Below are 26,012 nucleotides of genomic sequence, written 5' to 3' on the forward strand. Positions count from 1 at the left end.
GCTGAAGATTTTCTCATTCTCTTATAGCACTTTTTTATTTGTTAAAATATCTTAGGGTGTTTTTTTATTTTTGATATCTATATATGGGTAAGTGTTTTTTCAAATGAAGTAAAAGTTAGATTTTTAATTACTAATTGCTGTTATGCTAAAGTAAAAATGTGTTACTTATTGTATCACTTTATAAAGGGATAGGTCAGATAATGAAATAGCTTTCACTTGAGCAGTGCCACATGTCGGCTAGGAAAATACTTATTAAAAAATTATTGGATTGGAAATTTTCTAGGGATATAACTAAAAAAAATTGTTTAGTATCAAGTTAAATATACTTTACTAGTACCTTTTATTCCATACTATCAAATTGGCTTAAAGATTTTTCAGGCGTTTTGTGGTGTAAACTAAAAGAGTACTACATTTACTGATGTATGTCCAACAAGTATATAAGTCCACCCTCCATTTTTAACTAAATTAAGTAGCTTGATGTTTTACAAGTTGATCTATAAATCAAAGTATATTTTTTCAGATTAATATTTTTGTTTATTCTCTTAAGTAACATTTTTGAATCATTATAAACATCTCGACTTATGTACAACCATTCTTTAAATATATTCTTTAACAACAGTCTTGGCTACATTTATTGTGAAACTTGTGTATTCTCTTTTTAGGTTTAAAAATTAAGTACCAGTCAGTATGTAGACAAATAGCGCCAGTGAATATGATTTCTTTAAAACCTTTTCTCTAAACAAAAACGGTAGTTCTTTTTGAATGTTTGTTTAACATAAATAATATTACTGTTAAATAAAAAACTGTTATTACTCTCGAAATTATACTCAAACGTAGATCTCCAATAAATGCTGAAATCAAAACACCATTTAAATTAATTTATAAAACACGAGGTTATGAAGGTTGTTGGAAACATGCCTTACGATTTGTTAGCTATTCTAAATATTCATGCTTGCTTCAGATTTTATTTATAATAAGAATTTATTTAACCTTACAAATACTTCAATGTTTTTTTGAACTCGTGCATATGGGGGTTTGATTTATTAGTTTATTTAGATTTTCAAGTTCTTTTTTACGGGTACCATTAATAACTTTAAAACAAAAACCCACGTGGTAGATTATGTAGATAATTATGTACCTAATTTTAAACAGATTTTTTACTTGCTTACCCAGAATCCACAACTCTCGCACATTTAAAAACTTGTTATATATATCGAGTTTCGATTTGAACAAAATTTTGCGTTAAAATCAAAATCAAGAACTTCCATTTACGTCCGTACTTTTAACGTGACCAATATTTTATACATTTATAAGTGACAATATTTTAAACCCTTTTTCGCATGGAGTATCATATTAGAAACAATCTGAATTTAAGGAAAGTATGGTTACACGCGCTATGATTTTAACAATATCTTTTAATGGGAAATATTGTTGGTAATTTTTTAAAAATCTTTTGGAAATAAATTATCAACAATATATTCCATTAAAATATATTGTTTAATTTATAGACCAATACTCTATTTCTAAATTAATAAAATGTCGAGTGGAGGCGCTATACGCTGTCTTGCTAAAAAAAAAAAAAAAAAAGACTCATATGGTTAGGGGTTAAGGCACTAGATGGACTAACCCTATTTTATCTCGTAAACGGTTTCCAAGGATTTAATCGTTTTTCAGGGATGTTTCGTGTGTTAAACAATTTCTTAAAATCATTTAATAATTTTTTTAAATTAAAAAAAATATATATACACTAATGTACAAAAGTTTATATTGAGATTTTCAAAAAGAGGCTTTTACTTTTATTTTTAGATTGTGGCAAGAAAAATATTCAATAAGACTAATTGCGAAAATATTTTAATTTCGTCGGGTTACTGGCAGAAGTTTGTAACTAACATTTCGGTGTTTCTGAGATATTTGAATTTTAATATTTGAAGAACTCTATAAATCAGGAATCATAAGAAAAACACATGTTGCATACTTCAAAATGTTTATTATTTTACAAAGATACAGATGCAAAATAATTTTTTTCACAAAATAAGGAGGTTTTTATAAATTTCGAGAAAAATCAAAAATTGGTTGCACTTACAGACTTCTGCTTGTCAAGAGTTAATGCTTATAAGAAACTTAAGTGAATGATTTCTTATGATGTAGTGATTAAAATAAAGGCAAACCTATTATTTTGTGGCAGACAAAACTACTTTTAATTAATTGTTGATAAACAAACATACTAATAATAAGAATTTTAATATTTAAGACATATTTTTTCAATCGTTAACTAAAAAATTAATGCTACATAGTAGGTGACATTCATTCGTCGTCTTCAGAGTCATCTTCACCAGACTCTGGTGCCACGTCTCTTGCAGTCTGACTGACGGGCAGATTATGGTACCATTCTTGTACTTCAATAGGAATTATTCCCAAAGTACACAACCTTTCCAAGTCATTCTTTTTTGCCTGTGATATGGGCAGTGGAGTTGAGTATGCTTTATTTATTTCTGTAGGCATGCTGAATTGCCGACCTCTGCCCTTTGTAAATACATTTATATACGGCGTGGTAAAGTCATAACGATACTGGAAACAATTTGGCTTAGATTTCTCATACTTTAGACATTTTATTTTTAGCCATTTAACGGTAGCACCATTCTCATCTTTGTTACGGTTTTTTATAATTTTTTTTGATAAATCAGACAAATCTAACATATCAGAAAATGTCAGTTGATGTACATTGAATGGTTTAGCATTCTTTCGTTTCCTTGAAGACCGTGCCAACCTGAAAACTGTCATCCAATCAGTTATTGAAAAAATTGGTACATTTTTCTTTTGAGCTTCGATTGCACTGTGCATGGAGTCAACTTCCATGTGAGTATGTCCAGTTTCTAAGAACTTGTGTTCAATGCAATCGAAATGGAGTGTTTGCACCACATACATAAAAAATGCAGCTATGTGTTGATTTCGATTCTGACCTCCACAGCAATCTGAAAATAAAGACAATTCTTTAACAGTTTTGGGAATTTGTTTCAGCCAGAACCACAAGGCACTTCCTATTTCCGAACTACCCCTTTTCCCATTCATTTCTGTCCAAACATTGCAATATCCGTCATTAGGCAAGCGTGATTCGTATATCGTCAAATTATAGACACAGATCTTGCGAGAATAGTACAATTGAGAAGTGTCACTAGACGGTATTTGTAGCACACTTTGGAGATCGAAGGTTGCAGATAAAAAAGACGGATCAATGTTCGATCGCTCTTTGTCCGTAGCTTTGGCTAACCGAGCATCTTCTATCCTTTTTCGGTGAAGCTGGTATTCTGTTGACAATGTTAGTTTAGCTTCATTAGAGGCACTGTCGTGATTGTTACATGTCACACATTGATCCTTCTTGGGTTTAAAAAACGAGTAATTGTAGTTCGATGAAAATATTCGTCTGTACGATATTGTTGATACTGGAGATTTATTCTGGCTTGCACACTCTGTAAAGTAAAGCTCGTACATCTTTGTAATTGAAAGCTTGGAATCAAGGTACAACCTTTTGCTTGATCGACGACAATAGTGTGATTCCATTACAGGAAACTTTTCTATGTGTGATTTAACAAAATTTATAGAATCTGCTGAGGTTTTGTTTGACGGAGAGTGTTTACCTCGTTTATCTGGTCCTTCAAATACTCCCATATTGCTCCGTGTTTTAAAAGCGTGGATGATAGGTCCATCAGAAATACTTAGTGTATTTTTAAAGAAAGTTTGACAAATTCGCACCTTTGCGTCACCTTTCTTGAAGAAATAAGACCTGGACAATTGTCGATTTCCTTTAGTTGTTTGCAACTTCTTTCTTATAGGTAAATTTTGCTCTATATTACCAATGTAAAAATCCTTTTGCCTATCATAATCCAATGACCAGAAAGTTCTACATATTTCAATTCTTTCTTCTTCAGTAAATACCTGTGAGCATTTAAAGCGACATGAATTATTACATGCCACTTTTGGTTGCTTTGCTGGTCTTTCAATTCCTTTCCTTGATTTATAAGGTAAACATTTTTTGCGTTTACCTTTTTCTACATTGACCGACCAACTTTCTGGACGAGATATTGTCCAGCGAGTACGTTTACGAGTACGTTTGCGAGTACGAGCAATTTGAATTTCATCATTATCAAGTGTATTTTCAACTGTAACTGTCTCACTGTTGCCATTTACATCGGAAGTTTGGTCGCTGTGTACGATAACATCATTGTTTATTATAATTTCGCTTGATTCATTGTCCTCATTAACCACAGAAATCTGAATATTATTAGGCACAAGATCCGCACCATTTTCGCTCTCATGTAGCGTGCCTTCACTAAGCAGTGCTTCATTACCCTGAAATTGAATAATATAATTATGAATTCATAATATTTCAACAAAATGTACCAATTACCATAGTGTAAAAACGATTATGGAAGATGTGAAAAAATAATAATAGATAAATACTTATAATGAATCTCCTTACTTTAATTTGATTTGTAATTGTAAAGTTATGATTTTTACCTGATCGGAATTTGAGTATTGATTTGGTACAAAATTTACCACAAAAACGTCATTATTACTGCAATCATAGTAGTCCACAACAATAGTATTACAATCCTCGGATAATGTAATTTTACTAGTATCCATTTCCGGCGTTAGCATTTTTTTCTTTAACTTGTAAACGAAATTGTTATTATAAAAATTATAAAAAGTTATGCACCAATTGTTGTTTTATGTAAGAGTGGTATTGTAAAACAAGTTCAATTTATTAATATATTATAAGAATAATGTTATACAAATTTGCGATAAACACAAAGAAGAGCTTGTATATCACAGCTAGTGATAGAAGAGTTGCTCGAGTCCGTTGTTGTTACTTCAAGAGAACGAGGTTTCGAAGATCACGCTATTTATACATATTCCCAAGGGGAAAATAATTGTTTATATAATATTAACCAATCCAAACACGATACATTTTACGATTTGATTAGCGCAACACCAATGATTAAATAAGCTCACAGTAATACTGGGGCAAAAGGATTGAACCATTTTCTTCATTATAAAACAATAATACTCACATGAGATGTCGTGGATTGGTAGCAAGAATCATCATTTTCGGAACACGTTTTTTTCACAATATTTACCATTTTTAGTGTCCTTTTACTAACTTTTTCAGTAATTGACACGTTCTTTAATGTTACAAAAAAATTAAAATGAATAAATTACGTTTTACACTGTTTAAAATACTCCAAATAATATGAATCTTCAATCAAAGCAAAAAGCACACACACCAATTTGACAGGAATGGCAGTTGGGTTTAATGGTAAGTGCTGCCACCATACGGGAATATTTTCAAAATATGTCAGGCAAAAATAAGTAAGTGACTTTACCAAGCAGTGTTGCCCATAGTGTGAGCAAAACCTAATCCCAGAAGTCAGTAAGTGATGTTACAAATCTTAGCCTGTTCTATTTTGATCTCAGGAGCACTTACATTTATTTTGACCATAAAAAAGTGTAATTTATCCTTATAATATCACTTACAATTTTTTACCAGACGAAGATATTGACTAAATGGTGACAAATATCAAAAAATATCATTTTACGAAAAAATGTAGTTACCAACTTCTGCCAGCAACCCGACGATTTCTTTTTCAGCCTTATGGAATATTATAAAAATGAAGAAAGAAACTGGAATTTTGGTCAATTGGAAACGATTAGGGCATCAACGAATTACCAATGCTGCTTAAGACAAAAGAATTGCTGCCAATAGTTAAACGAATAGACTGCAAAAGGTATGAGTAGAAAATATGCTATCTGTCTAAAAAGCTCAAATGATAATACAGACACTAAAAACAGTTATAATATTCTTTTTAACTTTGAAATTCTTAAGAATACCATTGAGAACTTTTTTAAATACACAAGTTATGATAGTGATATAGTGATTATTCTTTCTTCGAAAAAAAAATCATTCGTGGTGAGATACAAGATTGTAATGAAGGAATTAACAACATAATATGATTTTGATATCCTAAAAATATGTTTTTGCTTGAAGTGGGTATTAATTCTTTAATTCTTTACTTCAATGATAGTACATATGGCCCTAGCAAACTTTTTAGTTTTTTAAATATAAGAATTGGTTTAAAGAAATCTTTTTATAAAAAGATATGACTTCTTTAAAATTTGCTACTATCTTTGTTTAAAAAATATGTTTAAAAAAAATATGTTTAAAAAAAAGGTTGTTGCAAAGTTAAAGAAAGTTAAGTAAAATTAAAAGCCGCAAAAAAGTGTTGGATTGATAAAAAAAAACTTCTTCACAAAAAAATGTTTTTATTTTATATTTTCTTGTTTTCCCAGAATCTCATTTTAATGATACTTTGCTTGACCAGCAACATTTTTATGTTAAAATTCGTTTAAGATTTTCACTTCAAAATTCCTAGAGTCGTTCAACAAACCCTGATGAAAAAAATTTATGTTGATTTTTTGTCATTTTATTATTTTGCCATAACTCTATCCCCTAAAAAATACAAAATCTCAAACAAAAAGTTAAATATTATTGGTTTTCAAAGATTTTAACACATTCACTTTATTTCATGAGTTAGCATACAATTACTCAGTTTCAAAGCTTAACCTATACTATACTATAGATTAGATTTACTATACTTTACTTTAAAAAAAATCGTGTTGCAAATGTTGCGTAAAAAATTGATCGGTTTTTTGTTTTTTTATGAAAGACCTATCTGTTTAGTAATATTTATATTGCAACATATCAACCAATTTAAATCAATTGGCATTTTTAAAAGTATTTTCATAATTCCGAAAGTTATTTTCTTTGAGGTTACCCACCTTAAGACAATTTTAAAATTGGATAAATTATTCGGAATAAAATCAGAGCTTTTATTTAATTTTTTGTTTGTTTGTTCTCAAATTAAAGATATTGAAAACTTTTTCAAAATTAGTTTTTGTGATGCTAAAATTAAAACCAGATGTGGTTTGAGGAACTTTAATAGAAGCAAGTATACACGTAATTGAAAACATCTAAACCGTCTTATGTCGATGGTGATGATGTAGATTTGAACATTTTTGATCTTGTAGATTTGAACATTTTTGTTTTTATTCTTTACATCAATAAGGAGGCTGAACTGCTAAAAAAAATGTCACATAAATATGCTATAAAAAGGAGTTTTTAAATGTAAGTCACAATCGTTAATTTCGAATCTGCCAATTAATTACATTTTCCGATTATATTTCTTTTATTTGGAAAGTGATAAAAATCTCTTATCCCAGACATGGTTTGACCAGTTTTAAATCTCTGTTCCAAAACATCTCTCATTCCATATATACAAAATCTATTTGGCCTAGTTAAAGTCTCAATAATTCATCATAAGAAGGTTATACATAGAATAAAACTGCTTAACTTGGACTTCCTTATGCTCCTTTAAAATTCAACTTTTTTTTTTTTTTTTTTGTCTAAAACTAATTCTATTAATATGCATATTATCTTATTGGTTGAACCCTTAGGGCCTGTTTATATGGAAAGCGGGATTGCTCGGCAAACGAGCTAACCCGGATCGCTATCCGGGCCAGCTCGTTTATTCATATAAACGCAAAATAAAATTAAGGGCCTATTTATATGGAAAGCGGGCTGGCTCGGCAAAAGAGCCAGCACGCTTTCCATATAAACAGGCCTTTAATTTTATTTTGAATAAAATTATGAATAAACTATATGAATAAACGAACAGCCGGGCTAGTTCGTTTATTCATATAAACGTAAAATAAAATTAAGTTGAAATAAGGACGACGTCGAGATCTCGGCAAACGGGCTGGCTCGTTTGCCGAGCCAGCCCGCTTTCCATATAAACAGGCCCTTAGTATATTTTTAATTACGAAGGAATTTTTTTTTTCATTTAGCCGTTCATTTTATTTTTCCATTTTGTGCTATGGAACACCAAATAATTGTTTTTTAATGATTTTTTTCCTAACTGTTTTATTTACTGAATTATATTTAGTTTATAATCAAGTTGTAAGTTGGTATTCTTGATAATAGTGTAGCAGAATAGTTTTCGAAATATGCGATTCTCCAATACAAATATAGAGCAGATTCACATTAGTTGAAGTCTTAAAATAGCTTTGTGTTAACTACTTTTATTTTGGTATTAACATCGTAATGTAGCGACTTAGGGCCTGTTTATATGGACAAGGGCTAGCCCGTTTGCCGAGCTAGCCCGGAAAACGAGCCAGTTTTAAAATTGCGTTTATATGAATTTTTGATAAAAAAATAAAAAATGATATCGAGGTCAGCCTGGCTTTTTCTAGCAGGGCAGGCCTCTTTATCGTTAAAATAATAACTTTAAAGATGGCGGCTAGCGACAAAAAAAAAAACATTGCATTTTAACAACATGTTTAACTTGTATTATAACACAAATAATGCTTCTTACAAGCCTAATTGTGTTATATAAGCTTTACAAATTTAAATTTGATACTTTTTTGAATATTATTCTTTTACGAAAACGATCACAATCACTTCAAAAGATGAAACAAGCAAGAGAGAGGCGCCTTAAAAGAAAAAATTGTAATTGCTGGTTCAAAACTGGCAGAACTGATTTATGGTGGCATAATATAATAACTGGTGTAGCTCCTATTGATGTATGGAAAACAAATTTTAGCCTTTCATGGTTTCTTTTCATGAATTTGGTTTCAGAGTTAAGCCCTTTATTTATCTCCTGACCCTTTTTCTCTTAATTCTAGAGCTCTATCAGCAGATAAAAAAGTAGCTATTACTTTATATTACTTAAAAGATACTGGATCTTTGGTAAATTATAAAAGCAAAACAACTAAAATTTTAAGTCCACGGAAGTTGTCAGTTTTATTATTAAATTTATTATTTTACGCGGAAGCTTTCAAATTTAAAAAATATACGCATGCGTACAAATTTATATAAGAAATTAACCAGCCCGTTTGCCGAGATCTTGGCAAAAAACAGTGAGATCACGGCAAACGGACTAGCTCGTTTACTCATATAAACGCAAAATAAAATTAAGTTAAAATATTGAGGACGTCGATATCTCAGCAAACGGGGTGGCTCGGCAAACGAGCCAACCCGCTTTTCATATAAACAGGCCCTTACAGAATTATGTAAGCGTAGTGTGAACCAAGGACGTATTAATAGATGGACGTTCAACGCATTGTTATAGATCAAAGGTGACGCCAATTAGCCAAAAACTATCCGTGTTACCGTCAATTTTCTAAATTTATGATACAGATATTCCGACTTCTACCCGTCAAATTTCCGTCAAAAAACCTCCCTCAGTAAACCCATTATAATTATGCATTTACTGAAGCTTATGGTTATAAAAGACAAAAAAATTAATCAAGAATAGTTCACAAATCTGAAAAAGGTTGATTTTAGCTATGAACTTTACTTAATGAAAATTTAACTGTGTTTAAACTTTGACGTCTAAAATAAGGCCTATGTTTGGTTTACTAGAATGGATAGAGTAAAGTGAAACAAATTTTCCTTGTTAAATTAAAATTGCTATGACATAGTTTAAAGGTCGAATAAGAGATTTTCAGTGTTCTTTTTACCCCACTCTCAGATTACACTCCCCACTTTAAGGTTTAAATCAGAAAGTATTTCTTATTTTTGTCGGAAATGTCGAACTTATTTGCGTCGCTTTTTTTTCTCTTAAATTTGTTTTTTTTTCTTTTTTCGCGAACGTCCTAGTTATAAATTTTCTTATTTTCGATACCTAAATCGCATTTCGTCTAAAGGTATTATAACTAAAAGCATCTTAAAGTTCATAAAAAACTATTGATTTCAGAAGTTGGAAAGAAATATTGGGTGTGTATTTTTAATGAGCATTTTTAAACAGTCAGCCATGTAAAGCTTCTTTAACTTATAATGATCTTATTATTTTTATTGTTGTTACTAATATTAACAATATGATAATAAAAATAAGACCATACCTTTCGTTGCATATTCTTGAGCCTTCTACAAGTGATGTACAACCTTATTTTTAACCTTTTCTAGATATATCAAAAGAAGTAATCTTATATTCCAATCTATTATCTCATTACTGGATAAATAATGAGTCTTCATTAGGACTTCCCATTAGAAAGGTTTACTTTACAAACCTATTGATCAAGATGTCCCAATATTTCGGTTCCTGAAAGTTTACTTCCCATCGAAAAATTCCACATTTGATGTGAATGGAAAATCCAGGGTCAACATTTTAAAATTAAACTGGGTCAAGTTTGCTGTGGGGAATTGTTTTTTTCAGAGAATTATTTCAATCAGGTCGCAATATTACATTAATACCACGATTTGGTTAAAAGCACAACTAAAGTAATAACTAGAACTAGTCCAGATATGCTTGCATATTGCTGCAACTGAAAAAAGATTGTTCATTTAAATAGAACAGTTTGAGTACTTTTTTGAAAAAAGTACTCAAACTGTTCAGATTAAAGCTCATTTCAGATATGCTAACAGAATGTAAGCATATGGTTAGAGATTTAGTCTTTACCTAATACATTCGTTACGTGAATTATTTAAATATTCTATTATGGTGCTACAGATTGTTGACACATTTATTGAAACCGCTTGACGATAAAAACGTGTCCTTCGAGATGGAAAACAGCTACCGTCAATTGGGGTAACTTGGTCATTATTTGTGATTTTGTTTCTCCGCAAATCATTTTCTTGTTCACTTTCAGTCAAAAGACCAGAAAAAAACTACATTAACTACAAAACTACATACATAGGCAATAATTTATTAGAAGAACTAAATAAAATAATAAAAGAAATAATTTTCAGGGAAACTAAATCACAATTAGTGACCAGTTACTCTAGTTGACAGTACACATCTTGTATAAAGAATTTATTCAAGACATAGCTTCCACAGTTAAAACAAAGATTTTGAAGATGAAAACTTTGCGCGTTTTTGTTTTTTTATTTGCAGGTAAAATCCTACGTTAAATCCCTACTACCCTGAAAAAATATACATAGGTCTCATTTCTCAACCCCGAATATTTACGTAAAATCTATCCGAGAAAAGATACATGAAGAAATATAAATCGCGATAAATCTAAATATACAAAATACAAAAATTAATCTGAAAGTTCATATAATACTTGCGCAAGGAGAGCAAGCACACTTGTGTCAATCATTTGAGATGTAGATAAAGCCAATATGTCATCTGTAAACGGTAGCAGTCGTTGTTTGTTGCACGGCAATTTTGAGAGAGAAAGAAGGATATTAACGGAGCGGCGCAACAAACTAATGCTTGTTCCACATATATCTTCAGCATTAAGTCCAGGTTGAACTCTTCCTCCGGACGAGAGATAGTTCGAAGTGTTCCTTTCAGCATCGCAAATAAATTTCACTACGCTGCTTACACAAGACCTCCGCAATGCCAATACTTTACAGAAATCCTCACAACGAGCTAAATTGTCTAAAAGTATTAAAGAAAATTCACGCACAGGAACTAAGTGTTTTTTTGAAAACTGCTCAATAAGAGCATCAGCCATATTTTCCAACACCAGCTGATTAGAACAACGAGCGATAAGGTCAATATTATTTAAATTAATTGTAATTTTAGCTAGAGTTTCTATAGACAAACGTTGTGGTGAAAGTGCATGTGGTCCCGGTGCTGTAGGCAACGGATCCAAAGCTTCAGATGATTTACAAACTAACCAATGGATGAGACCATTTATTATGGGCTTGTGAACTTCTTCACCAAGGATTGAAAGATTTAAATGTCCAGAAATATTTGATAAAAGAACCATAGTATTTTCTCGCATGCAAGCCAAAGACTCTAACCAAACTTCATTCTCGCTAGAGGAAATGGAACTATTATCTAAGTCTCGCTTGTCGAGTCCCATTTTAAATTTAGAATGATCAGTTACAGTATGCTCATGCTTGTAGGTTAGAAGATGACCAGCAATAATCAATAACCCAACGTTGTTTGCAAGTTCACTATCGTTTCCTTGAATGAAAGATAGACTCCGGAAAATATTTGACATAGCAACACATCTGTGAAGAAGAGAAAGTTCACTTTCTTGCAATTCAAGAAAGGGCGAAAATTGCTTTAAAACACACTGCTCATTTTCTACATTACCGCGATTTTCTCTTTGGAAACGCCTGTTAAGATAGCTAATGAACTCTCGCGAGTCTTCTAAATACTTCTTATCACAAGGCAGATCAAACTCTAAGTCTTTGATAACTTTTTCCACTAAAAGATCCGAACATTTCAAAGTTTCTTTACTCTCATACGCATTTATTAAGTCTTTCAGAATATCGAGACAAGCAGAGTTAACTTGCTCTGTACTAACATCCGAAATAATGTTGTTTTTGTCAGTATTAGTTTTATTGGAACTCTTATCATGTTCAAGATTTCCTTTATCATTAGAAAAACGAGGAGAGGTAACGCGTTCTAGTCTTTGCCGTTTTTCGATGTCAGCTTCACTTTCGTATGGTAAACCTTGAGGAAAACGATTTGTCTTCAAGTTATTAGACGGAAAGTTCGTTTGAATATGTGAGATAGAATCGCTTGCAACTCTGGCCCCGATTTCTTTCAGTCTTACAATAGATTCATCAACTTCAGCTATGACGGCAGAAGATGCGACGTTTGCTGTATAACTTTGTTCAGCATTTTTACAAACACCTACCCAGAGCATATTGAGAATTTTTTCTGTATCAAGAGCCTCATCAACTATCTCTGGAAAAAGAGGTACCTCATCGCTTTTAAAATACTTAAACATCATTGATAGGCATCGTCTGTAATGATCCATAAGTGTGTCAAGAAGTCCTGGTAACTGGGTAAGGTGAAAATAGGTAATCGTTTTATTATCAGAAAGAAGTATGTTTAATGTATCAATAGCCCAACTGCATTCAGCAACTAAGCCAGATTTCAGCGACATCATTATACGCCAAGCCTCAACGGGACCTAAACAAAATTTAAAAGTTTGTATACTTTCTTTAAAAAAGAATGTATTTTAATTCATTAGCATTAAATACCAAGTTTTAGTACCATAAAATTAGCAAAAAAAAAAAAAAATAAATAAATAAAAATACTAAAAAAAACCTAGATCTTTGGACGTCAATTTTTTACGTTTTCTCAACAGTGGCTTTGCACCTTCTACACTATCTGGTGGGAAACCTAAATCACGTTTGTTTGATGAAGTATTACTTGACTTTACATCCGGAGTGCTACTTTGACGAGTTATTTTAGTTGCATTTTTAGTTGGTAGAGGAAACCTTTGTTGCAGTTGTTGATGTTGATACTGTTGTATTTTAATTTGTTGATGGTATTTCATTTGCTCAAGTTGATCTCGCGACATTGGTGGTACTTGTTCACGAGACTTCCCAGGTGTAAAAGTTGGTGCGGTAAAAGATTGGGTAGGGTGTCGTTGTGTCTGCTGATTCCATGGCATACGTTGCAAGCCTTCAGGAAACAGCTCTGGAGGACCTTGATGGGGCGAGAAAACACGAGGCCAGTTAGCTTGCATATTTTCTGATGGAATTCCAGGTAACATAGAATTATATCCTGGAATAGCCCCATGAGGAAACATTGGATTGGGATACCCAGTATAAGACATATTACTTGGATAAGTGTTATTCATTGTAATATCTTGTTGACTTGATCCATAACTTGGGACATTTTGAGGTCCGTATGCAGACATATTAGGGTTGGGCTGATTATGGTAAGAAAGGCATGGACCATATTGAACAGAAGCAGATGAAGTCATAGTGGAATTATTTGTCTTGCTGTCTGATACAGGAGGAGTAGAAGACCAACTTGAAACAGGTACAGTTGTACTGTTATTAGGAGTATTTGGATGGGCAACTAAAGGCTTCATATCATTCATTGTTGAATGTAATGATTCATTGAGAGAGATAGTTGCTATTGGAGTTTCTTGAACTACATTTGTATCAAGAGATATTGTGTCTTTCCACTGTTTAAGCAACGTATTTTTGGCTTTAATCTCATAAGCATGTAGGTATTTCATATACTGCTCTTTAACAGAATATGCCAATAAGCTATTATCAACAGGAAGCTTGAGAGCCTTTAAAATCTCCTTAAACTGGTGTTTCTCTAACACCTAAATGATTGTTAAATAGGGAAAAATTTTTTGAAGATGCAGTTCAAGTAAACTTTAATTTTTTCATGAGAATAAAACTTTTTCATTAAAAAAAGAAAAGGAAAGAAAAGAAAAAATTTCATACTAAAAAAGTACAAAAATTCATCATATTTTTATCATAAAAAATTTAAAAGAATTCTTGTATGCAATTGAAAAATAAATCAAGCTTAAAAAAAAAAAAAAAAAGCGGACATGATATCAAAACTAAGTAAACAACAATTTATATTTCTAACAATAAAAAAAAAATTTATATACCGCATTAATTCCACCACGTTCACAAACAGACCGAAAAAGTATGTAAAGATCCAATGGTTGCTTATTGATTACAGGAACTTTTGTCACAGGCGTTCCTTAAAAGAATCATCAGTATATATTTTCACTGCCTTAAATTTGAAATTCAGTATTCTTATATTGATGTTTCAATACTGAGTAAATACAATTTTTACAAACAAAATATTATACCATTTATACTCATGAATGCCAAATATCTATCTAAGAAATTTCTTTTCTCATCATCAGTAATAACCTCGTAAATTTTTGAAAGCTGAAAATTATTTAATCAAAAAATAAGAAAGCAAGTTTAAAGGAAAAGCAAGGACAAAAAATAGAAAAATTTGACTAAAAATGGTTGCTTTTTATAAAATTGTACATGTTAATAGTATATTGTTGCTTATAAAATTTTGTCAAAGAAAAGTGAAAAAATCATTTTACTAAGATAAAAATTATTTATTAAGTTTAAAAAAAGAATAAAAACAAAAGATTTAAAGTGATTTTTTTTTTTTTATTTAAAACTATTTAATAATATCATTTTACTTTTATATAAAAATGCAAAAAAAAAAAAACATCTTGTAACATAACTCTTCTGACCTACCTGATCAAACCTCCTAGGAGACGCTTGTGACTTCAATCTTTTGGATGTTTCCTAAAATAAATAAAGATGATTTAATTTTATCATATAGAAAATTTAAATTTGTACTTAAAGCCAGTATGATCATTTTGTAATAAATCATGCTAGACTCACAACATTTTTTTAAGTTTAAGAATGTTAGTAAAACAAATAGTAATTTGTTTTTATACCAAAAATGTAATAGTCACTATGCATACAACTTTCATTAAAGCAAAGTTATATTTAACTTATCCCTAACTTATCAAAAACTTTGATTTTTCATTACAATATCCAATTTTAAAGGTTTTTGTTTTATTTTCATTTTATAAAAAAGGATTTAAAAAAATGCTTATTAAGATTTATCATACAATTAAAAAGAAAAATGTTACAACAGTATCACATATTATAAAAAATTAATTCAGAGACTTTGGATAAAACTTAAATGCAATTTTTCAATATACAAAACAAAAAACTATGTTTGAACTAATAAGTACCAAAAAATTATTAAGTTCTATGGTTTCTCAAGTAATCAAATAAAATTAACATACTGGAGAAGCTGGTGTAAGTGGCCAAGATGGACTCATGCCAAAATCAAAATCATCTTGAAATGGTGAAGGGGCAGAGGGAGAACAAGGAACAACAGTATTGGGTGTTCCAGATAATCGTACAGCAGAACCAACTACTTGAATGTTTGATCTATCAATACCATATTCTAAAACAAAAAAATTAAAACCAATTAGAGGTAACTAAAAACTTTTTTATTCTGAGAGCTACAAAAGGGCTGATTGTTAAAGTTCTGCAACTTTTAACTAAATGTGCATTTCCAAACAACAGAGAACTAAAAAAAAAAAAAACAGTTGTCCTGATGATTGAGCAAGGGAATTTGAGCACAAGAACTAACTTAAAATAACAAAATGGACATCTTAATGGTTAATGAAGGCTAGAGCTTAAGGATTTTCACCATTAGTTATAAAACTCTTTTTTGATTACTCAAATTCAATAAGTTGTTATATATTCCCGTTTGATATTTCAAAACAGATAAAACTTGACTCAATACTGATCCCTGAGCTGCTAAAGTCTTTGTCACAGAAGGCTCCATCATTATTTTATATATTAAAACCTCATTTTGATAAATGGAGATCTAAGAAATACAAAATATGAGTACAATACACTGAATCAGGATGGATAATTGCCCAAAAATTTGACTACTAGTTTACAAAAGTATTTGCTCCAGAAGTTTAATATTTCAAGAAGTCAGTGACTCTCACACTTGGTGGCCATTTGATTTAACAAAATCATAACTGCAAAAATCAAGGGCATTCTTTTCTATTATTTTAGACTTAACACATTTCATGTACTGCAGCCCTTAGATATAGGAGTAGAAAAAAATTCTAAAAACATGGCCCAGAGAATCTGACATATAGTGTTGACAAAATGTTTTTCACCATTTCTCAAAAAACTGTGCAAAATACTTCTGTCATTTCAGAGGATCAGGACATAACCCAGTAAACATTAATGTTGTCTATCATAGAATTGTAACAGTCCAACAAAGACGATGCTAAACCTGGCAAGCCTATCAAAGATGATAACAAGAAATCTGCAACTCACAGAAAAATACTAAAGCATTTTATTCTAAATTTTATTTAACTAACTCCATCCAAAAACCATTGAACAATTCTTTCAGGAATGAACTGACCTCCTAGTTAAAGCAATTTAGTATCTTAACTGACCTCAAAAAAGAGCAGTCATCACATATTGCTGAAGTCACAGAATGGCCAATGTTTAAAGAAGTTGTCATGTCATGCTTTGGCAACAATTTGGATCCTAATTTTTGAACTCTAAAAAAAATTAGATTGCTTCCACATTTTTCTCATACCTAGAATATATGCAGTTTTCTTCCATGTACCTCACTTTGTTAAGATTAGTCTTGGTCTCTCAAATGAGCAAGCTATTAAAGCACTTCATTCAAATTTCAAGATTCATTGGGAGAGATACAAATAAGATCATTCTCACCCAGACTCTTCAAAGCAACTTCTGAAGTACATCTTGGATTACAGCAGGGTAATTCCATGTCAATTGAGCCAGAAAATTTCAAAAATGTCACCATACATCTCAGATTTTGCTGATTTTTATACAGTTGAGAGTACTTAGTAAAACAAGAAGTTCTTGAAAATTTTAGCTTCTAGCTCCAAGAGGATCCTGAAATATGATCATTTTACTTTCAACTGATCTTGGCCAGGCCCCTCTTGTCCTCTCAGAATTGAGACCTTTGCTTAAAGGTTCCAAGTCACATTGCTTTAAAAATATTTGATGTTTTGACTTAAAAATTTGTACCTGGCTATTTTCAGGGTTGAAGAATCCAATGAAATAATCAATATTATAAAAAAATATTTTTAAGTACCTGTAACTATCAATTTAAATAAATTTAGGCAATTTTTTATATACCTGATTTTGATGCTCAAGAAACCCGCGTGGCCTTGATGATATCAAAAAAAAATATTTTACACATTATTCTAAATTTTATGATCTTTCAGAAAACATAAGAATTTTGATCTGCAAGTATATGGATTTCCATATATGGATAACAGGGCACAGGCCCCACCTTTTTGTAGCAGAATCTTGCAATACATTTTCCACTACCTTTCAGACTAGCTAGAGCTATCAAAATTTCTGTATTTATATAGTGTCAATAAACTAGCATTTTAAAATTAAAAAAGGGCCCAAGACACTAGGGGAGGGAGCTGGGGGCATGTGCCCCACTTTTTTGAGCAGAATCTTGAGATGGATTTTTCACTACCTTCCAGACAAGCTGCAGCTCTGAAACTTTCAGCATTTGTGTAGTCATGATGAAAATGCGTTAAAATTGTTTCAGGTCAGACAACCAGATGGTCCATGGGGCTGGAGCACCTAACACCATGCCCCACTTTTTTTCTCAAAAAAAAATTTTTTTTTTTTTTAAACTTATTTAAGATAACTTTAAAACTAGCCTTAAAATTTTTTTCTTAGATTTTCATTTTTAAACATTTCTTTGATAATATTGCTTCCCAAATTTTTGTGATTTATATTTGTTCCATTTGGTTTTGATCATTCTATGTTCAATAATTTTTCTTAAAATGTTTTAAGAAACTTAATATTTATAAGAATTTTGATTTGCATGTATAAGATTAAAAACAGTCTAAAGTAATGATTTTAACAGAATTTTATTTTGTATAATTTAAAATTTGAATTAAAAAAGATTAATATATTTTGCTAATTCTAAAATGGTAACAGCAAGTTGTTAACAGAAACAAAAAACATCCTGTCATTACACTAGTATAGAAGAAATTTGTTACCTATAAAAGTCATCATTAACATTTTTAACATTAAAGAATTGAGTATAATTAAACTTTGTGAAAAGGAAACTTTCTTTTTGTCAAAGTAAATAAAAGAAATCAATCACTGTTTAGTTTTGTATTACATGGTGATTGCTTAAGTTGCTTTCATTAAATTAATTACTATTGGTTTCTCAGTTTAAATTAATCTCAGATTGTTTTTAGTGTTACAGTAAGAATGGATTCATGTGATTAGGGAAGAAGAACTGAAACATAAAATTCCTCATACAAAAATTATTGACAAAAGTAAATGTGATGATCTAGACAAACTAACAGCAGAAATAAAAGAAAAGTTAATTGTTTCTGACCAAAAAACTAAAATTCAGTTGTTAACATTTACACCCGAGTCTTGGTCAAGAAATTTTGCTGCAAGATGTTTCAACGTCACTATATACCAAATTAAAGAAGCGCGCAAACTAAAGAAAATAAGTGGGATTTTTTCAGTTCCAGGCACTAAGAAAGGAAAAATATTTTCAGAAATAACATTAAATAGAGTCAACAATACATACCATGATGACGAATTTAATAGACAAATGCCTGGTAAAAAAGATTACGTAAGTATTGGTAGAAAACAACACATGCAAAAGCGCCTTATTTTATGTAATCTTAAAGAACTTTATGTTTCTTTTAAAACTAAATATCCTCAAGAAGTTATTGGATTTTCTAAGTTTTGCAGTTTAAGACCAAAATGGTGTATAACTGTTGGAGCATCAGGCACTCATTCTGTTTGTGTATGTACCCTCCATCAAAATGCAATACTCTTGACCAACGCTATACAAATAAAATGTACTTACAAAGATCTGATGACAAAATTTGTTTGTGATGTGACAAGTAACAACTAATTGACAATGACAAGGAGGTGCCATTCAATCAGTGGCAGAAAACAGACAGAACAACATTGATCTATCAGACAACAATAATGGAAGAATATAAATTGATGTTATCAGAGGCAATAAACAAGTTAACAGCTCATTCCTATATTGCAAAATGTCAAGCAAGATACCTAAAGCAACAAAAGGAAAATTTAGCAAAAAATTGCTGTATTGTCTTAGGTGACTTTGCAGAAAACTTCACTTTTGTGATTCAAGATCAAATCCAAAGTTACCATTGGTACAAAAGTCAATGCACATTGCACCCCGTTGCCCTCTATTTATTAAACGAAAATGACCAACTTGAAGAAAAATCGTTTTGCTTCATGTCAGAAGATAATGAGCATGACACTGATTTTGTGTATGAAGTTCAAACACAAATAATTAACTATTTAAAAGAATATCATCCTAAAATTTCAAAGATTCTTTATTTTTCTGATGGTTGTGCTGCACAGTATAAAAATCACTAAAACCTTTACAAAATCTGTCTCCATAAAAATGACATTGATGCAGAGTGGACATTTTTTGCTACAAGTCATGGTAAGTCACCATGTGATGGTATTGGTGGCACTGTAAAATGAATAACTACAAATGCAAGTCTACAAAGGCCCATAAATGACCAGATATTGAATTGTAACAAAATGTTTGACTACTGTACTAACAATAGTAAAGGGATTATTTTTTTCACGATTGAAGAAGAAAGACTGACAGAATTGCGGACCACTTTGAAAACACGTTTTGAGCTAAGTAGAACAATTCCTGGAACTAGGAGCTATCATCAATTTAAACCAGAATCTGTAGATACTAGTAGCTTTAAACGAACAAGTGAAGATGTTCATATAAAAGGCATTTTTTCTTTTTCTGGTATTTAAATTTCTCAAAATGATCAGCAAATTAACATTGATGCCTTGAAATTGGGTGAATTCATTATGTGTAAATATGATGCGTTTGATTGGATTGGTATGATCAATGAAATTGATAATATAGAGCAAGATGTTATGGTAACATTTATGCACCCGCATGGTCCTTTTAATAAACTTTTCTGGCCAGCTAGAGTAGATGAGTGTTGGGTGCCAATTACCAACATAACTTGTATAATTGATGCACCTGTAACAACAAATGGACATTTTTATACTTTGACCGTCGATGCATCTAATCTTAAAATTATCTTGACTTTCTTTTTTTTGTATTTTATTTTGTAAATAGTGAAGTAAAACGAAACAAGTATAAAGCAATAAAAAAATTTTAATACAATATTTTCAAAGTTATCTTAAATTTAAGACACATTTATGTGTTTAAAAAAAAATAATTTTTTTTTGAGAAAAAAAGTGGGGCATGGTGTTAGGTGCCCCAGCCCCATGGACCATCTGGTTGTCTGACCTGAAACAATTTTAACGCATTTTCATCATGACTACACAAATGCTGAAAGTTTCAGAGCTGCAGCTTGTCTGGAAGGTAGTGAAAAATCCATCTCAAGATTCTGCTCAAAAAAGTGGGGCACATGCCCCCAGCTCCCTCCCCTAGTGTCTTGGGCCCTTTTTTAATTTTAAAATGCTAGTTTATTGACACTATATAAATACAGAAATTTTGATAGCTCTAGCTAGTCTGAAAGGTAGTGGAAAATGTATTGCAAGATTCTGCTACAAAAAGGTGGGGCCTGTGCCCTGTTATCCATATATGGAAATCCATATACTTGCAGATCAAAATTCTTATGTTTTCTGAAAGATCATAAAATTTAGAATGTGTAAAATATTTTTTTTTGATATCATCAAGGCCACGCGGGTTTCTTGAGCATCAAAATCAGGTATATAAAAAATTGCCTAAATTTATTTAAATTGATAGTTACAGGTACTTAAAAATATTTTTTTATAATATTGATTATTTCATTGGATTCTTCAACCCTGAAAATAGCCAGGTACAAATTTTTAAGTCAAAACATCAAATATTTTTAAAGCAATGTGACTTGGAACCTTTAAACAAAGGTCTTAATTCTGAGAGGACAAGAGGGGCCTGGCCAAGATCAGTTGAAAGTAAAATGATCATATTTCAGGATCCTCTTGGAGCTAGAAGCTAAAATTTTCAAGAACTTCTTGTTTTACTAAGTACTCTCAACTGTATAAAAATCAGCAAAATCTGAGATGTATGGTGACATGGCCTGGCTCAATTGACATGGAATTACCCAGCAGCAAGAAAGTGTAATCATTATATTGAATTAGAGGAATCATCTTTGTTTTATGTTTATGATTGCAACAGAAAAATTTCAAGGTGAATGAATAGAAAATATACTTTACTCAGAAACTGTTTTGTTTTTGTAAAAAACGAAGAAAATATAAAATTTTAATTTAAGATGAATATTTTTTGTTTGAAATATTTTTTTCTAAAAATTTGTTTTGACATATTAAAAACCAAAAAAACAATATCTTTCAATGGTGAATACAGTGAGAAAAAAACAAAACAAAAACAAATAAAAAACAAAAAAAAACAACAGAATAACTTAAAGTTTCAAAGACGTTGAACCAGGATTTCAAAATTACTTGCATATAGTTTTATCCCTCAAAATTTTTTAGGGTGTTCAGCTGATATTAGGTCTGTATATTTTCAATTTGTGCTACAAGATTTGAAGCCTAACACTGTATTCTCTTAGCGCATATACAGTATCTATGTTTTAAGAGAATACAGAGTTAGGTTTCAAATTTTTGTGTAGTAATCTTTTGTTGTTGCCATATTTAAGAAAAACTGGATAATACATAAGTATTCTATAGAAATTAGAGTTAAAAAGACTACAACCCATGCTTACAAAATCAAAATCTCCTGCAAAAATTGAAGGTAAGCATATGTAATTTGGAATTATGATCTCAGGCCCAAAATTTTTTATTTTTTAAAACATAAATTTTATGGATGTGATAATCATAAAATGTCATATTAAAGCTAAAATCCAGATAAACAAGATAACATAATAACAAATTTGCTTAACTATATACACATTTTATGCTAATTCACTAAATGTATGAAGATAGAGCCATTTGGTCACAGGCCAATGAAGATGCTTAAAAAAAATTTTATACAAATTTTTGCATAAAGATTGGTGAAAAATGTCTTACCTTGATTTGAATAGCTGATTGGGGTAAATATATCCACTTGTTTATGAGCCTTCATATGTGAAGAAAGATTAGCATTGGGGCCTTTCACAGATCCTGATATATTATGATTACTTTCATGGTTATGAGGAAGAGGAGAGTAAGGTGGTGGGGGTATTCCACTTCTTGGTGTCCTTCTTCCCTGCTGACTCAAAGGTGAAAGAGCAACTCCAGAAAATTCTTTATTTGGAGACATAATGCCACTATAGTCTGGTGAATGCATGTTATGTGTAAAAGGAGATGGCATTTGATCATTATTACCATGAAAACCTCTTAGGTTAAAGGGGAAAGCATTTATAGTGCTTGAGTTAGGCGTTGGAAAAGGAACCCTGCCTTTGGTAGAAGCTGCAGCTTCTGCTCTTACTGCAGCAGCAGCTAGAATGGCTGCATTTCTATGTGCATCACTATCTAAAAGATATATTTAATAAAACAAATATTTTTCTAAAAATACAAATATACTGACAACACATTAAAGATCTTGTTACTTGTCACACTGTTTAAAATTAATAAATTTTGTTTTAAATGTAATGATTAAGTACCTATATTTAAAGAGTTACTTCTTTGCATACCTTCAACCTGAAAATAATAAAAACTAACATGATAAAAAATTGAACTAAAAAAGAGAAAAATGGTATTTGGTTATCTAGAATATATTTTAACGATTTCCCCAAAAACACACATAGAAATAGGATGAAAAAAATCAAAATATTCATAAGAAAAAAATCAAAATATTTATAAGAAAAACAAAATGATAAAAGAAAACACACCAGATTTGATGTTAAATCTGGTCTTGTAGAATTTGTTAGTTGTCGACTTTGCAAAGTGTTTTGAGATGGTTTTATATCATTATCTGAATTACTATTGGCTTGGTCTGCATCTATTGACATTGGATACTGACGTGTATCTCTAGTGAGTTGCTGTGCAGATACTTGTTGTTCATGAGCTTGTCTTTGGAAAGCTTCAGTAAACCTTTGATGTTGAATCATCTGAGCCATTTGTTGTGAACCAAAACTACCACCAAATGGGTTTGTTGGAGACATAAAATCCTGTGAACAAGATAAAAATTCAGGCTCTGAAAAAAAAAAATCACTTAGAAAGGTTTTTTTTTTTTTTTTTAACAGAGCAAATGTTTAATTAAAAAAAAAAAATTCTGAGTCAACATTACAAAAAATATAATTCAGCCTTTATTTTACAAATGCAGTTCGAAGTTTCGTATTTGTGTCCTATGTATTTTCAAAAATTGGTCAATTTATTAACAATTTAATGATTTTATCAGCATGAAATAATTAAGAAAAAACTTATATATAACTAAGAAAATAGTGATAAGAAAAAGAAGCAACTGAGAAAAAACTAAACTCAATAAAATAAATATCACAGGGAATGTTACATTAGTAAGTGTAGCCAAAGTGATCATTGCAGAAGGAATCAATTGGTACCAATTAAAACAAAGCCACTAAAAATGCTACACCATAGTCATACATATTGCACCTGCAATTATCACTAGTACATAAAATCTAAATATGTCACTATAAATATTCCTGATCAACTTTAAAATAATGGTATTAATTCTCCAAAAACTAATTGTACTTGCAGTGACCACTTCTAAAATAGTAGCAACCTAATTGATAAATAGCATTAAAATCTTATTCACAGCAAATGGTACTGCAATGATTATAATTGTAATAATTACTATTGAAGTGATTATAGATGAAGCAGTTGCTAACATAGTTTAAATAATTGTCAAAATCGGTTTGTTCAAGGGAACTTAATAACTTAAAGAATAACCTGAAAAAACAGTAATGAAAATTTTGTAAATGATTAAAGCAATACTGGTTTTCATGCAACAGGATTTTCATACACCAATATGCTGCAGCATCTATTCTGGCTGGCCAACAACTAAATTTAATAACTTAAGTTTCTCTACATTTGAAACCCTGCATTACATAGGGGAATAAAACTAACCTATAATAACATGCAATGTGCATTAACAAAATGAAAAAATTGTTATATATTATATTAAAATTATTCATTACAAGCATACTCTATTTAAATCTTTTCTTACTTTCTTGGCTCTAATACTTTTGATTACAAAAGCCGATGGTATTAAGCCTTGGGGATTAATTTTTCATTAACAATAATAAATATTTTTATTTTATCAAATTCTCACAATCCCTCATAAAATAAAATTTTTTAATTCAAAATTACTTTATTTTTTAAAATCAGGAATTTTTAAACCAGCTTTATGTAGAAGTACACAGGAGAGATTAAAGGTTTTAATATTAACAAATTCATAAAGTTTCCAAAAATACTTGCAGCATTTACAAGAAGAATATTTAAAAAATTGTCTTAAATATATATATAAAATTTAATGTATAAGCAGACAACAATAACTTTTTTGCACCTTCTCACTATGTGTGGATGTGTGTATAGTAAAAAATATGTTAAAAAGATTAGTGTTTCTGTTGAACTATAGTTTCAATGATAGCAAATATAAGAAAATAGTAGACATTTTTGCAAATATAACTTACATTTTCTGATCCTGGTCCAAAGATGCCTAATCTTTGTCTTTGAAAAGCTGTCATGGAGGCAGGATTATTTAGCATTCCAGTCATTTCATTTAACCTCCCTTTTCCAGGATACAAATTTTGAGAGAAAACATCCATTCCTGGTACCATTCCATTTTGAGGGTCATAATTTGAGTGATTTCGTGGATCAAACCCACTTATTCTTGGATCCATGTAATTGGCACCAGTTGGATAATTAACTGATGGTTGTGACAAACTATTTTGTGAATTTTCAAAAGATTCATTTTCATTTTGAGAATACCGGGGAATACCATTGTGGTTTCTATAGGGAGTTGTAGTAGAATTTGAGCCATTATATGAACTAGGACCTTGCTGACTTCCATGAAAAGCAGCCCCAGCAGGAAAACCATTGATATTGTTTTGAGGCTGTTGCTCATAAAACTGTTGCATCATATTCTGCTGATTCATTATATAATTATAACTTTCATTATTAAAGTATAAAGACCTTAGAATTGATTCAACTAAGTTAAATAGACCTAAACTCTATTGTCTAGCAAGTAGGTAACAGAAATACAATTCTAAAATAGGCATAGACATTAGCTTAAATCATTTAAACTATAACAGACGGAAATAATGCTTCCATCCGAATATTACAATTTAGCTTTGTTGGAATATCTTGGCAAATATATATAAATAGATATATACAGTAATGTGTAGTTAGTTTAGATGATTTCCTTCGCCAAACTTTATAAAATCCTCAATGGAAATCCAAAATGGAAACTTTTCTTCAAGCTCTACATAACGCAAAACTAATTTACTAGATCCAGTACTTCAAGCACTAAACGATTCTAACACAGAGAATTGGCGGGGTGGGTATTACAAGGGAAACTGAATATAATTAGAGTTTTCGTTAAGTTAGAAACCCTCGCAAAACATACTTATATAATAAAAAAAAAAAAAAAAGGTTAGTTTTTTTTTAGGAAATAAAATATGAGATATATGTCTACTAAAAATGATTTTGTGGTTTGTTGAAGTAAAAATAACCATTACTCCATTTCCAATCATACCCCCGTCTAATAACAATGTTGATGAAACTG

The 26,012-nt window shown here is 30.7% G+C and overlaps 3 protein-coding genes and 1 pseudogene across 9 annotated transcripts in view; 1 reads left to right on the forward strand and 3 right to left on the reverse strand.

Annotated features, from left to right (window-relative positions):
* The window catches only part of LOC145202512 (DNA-directed RNA polymerase I subunit RPA1-like), a 33,883-nt gene extending 32,671 nt beyond the window's left edge, over positions 1-1,212 (reverse strand). For 3 of the 6 annotated variants that reach the window (XR_016450819.1, XM_090082230.1, XM_090082226.1), the window contains exons 1-2: positions 680-771; positions 338-494 (exon numbers count right to left, since the gene is read on the reverse strand). The gene's annotated coding sequence lies outside the window, so the exon portion shown is untranslated. Of the gene's footprint in view, positions 1-337; positions 772-990; positions 1,006-1,169 lie in introns of those variants that run through there. The other 3 variants (XM_090082227.1, XM_090082229.1, XM_090082225.1) reach the window with 3 other exon arrangements.
* A 1,092-nt stretch (positions 1,213-2,304) lies between these two features.
* Positions 2,305-4,733, reverse strand: LOC149890844 (uncharacterized). The gene is made up of 2 exons (XM_090081980.1): positions 4,555-4,733; positions 2,305-4,347 (listed from the first exon to the last, which is right to left on the reverse strand). The coding sequence occupies exons 1-2, from the start codon at positions 4,654-4,656 to the stop codon at positions 2,305-2,307; spliced, it is 2,145 nt and encodes a 714-aa protein (XP_089938106.1). The 5' UTR covers positions 4,657-4,733.
* Positions 4,734-10,996: 6,263 nt separating this feature from the next.
* On the reverse strand, positions 10,997-25,741 carry LOC145201246 (AT-rich interactive domain-containing protein 1B-like). Its single transcript, XM_080074671.2, has 10 exons — positions 24,919-25,741; positions 23,158-23,436; positions 22,930-22,966; positions 22,355-22,798; positions 15,562-15,725; positions 14,999-15,049; positions 14,590-14,671; positions 14,383-14,477; positions 13,071-14,088; positions 10,997-12,932 (listed from the first exon to the last, which is right to left on the reverse strand). The coding sequence occupies exons 1-10, from the start codon at positions 25,381-25,383 to the stop codon at positions 11,095-11,097; spliced, it is 4,473 nt and encodes a 1,490-aa protein (XP_079930797.2). The 5' UTR covers positions 25,384-25,741; the 3' UTR covers positions 10,997-11,094.
* LOC149890845 (uncharacterized) lies at positions 18,274-22,042 on the forward strand (annotated as a pseudogene). The gene is made up of 2 exons (XR_016450492.1): positions 18,274-18,286; positions 18,562-22,042. The product of XR_016450492.1 is annotated as an uncharacterized LOC149890845 (transcript).
* Positions 25,742-26,012: the final 271 nt, after the last annotated feature.

This window comes from Hydra viridissima, unplaced genomic scaffold (genome assembly GCF_058129835.1).
Source record: "Hydra viridissima isolate aposymbiotic clone 2 unplaced genomic scaffold, HvirCarnegie_v1 scaffold_3, whole genome shotgun sequence".
Lineage (NCBI taxonomy): Eukaryota > Metazoa > Cnidaria > Hydrozoa > Anthoathecata > Hydridae > Hydra > Hydra viridissima.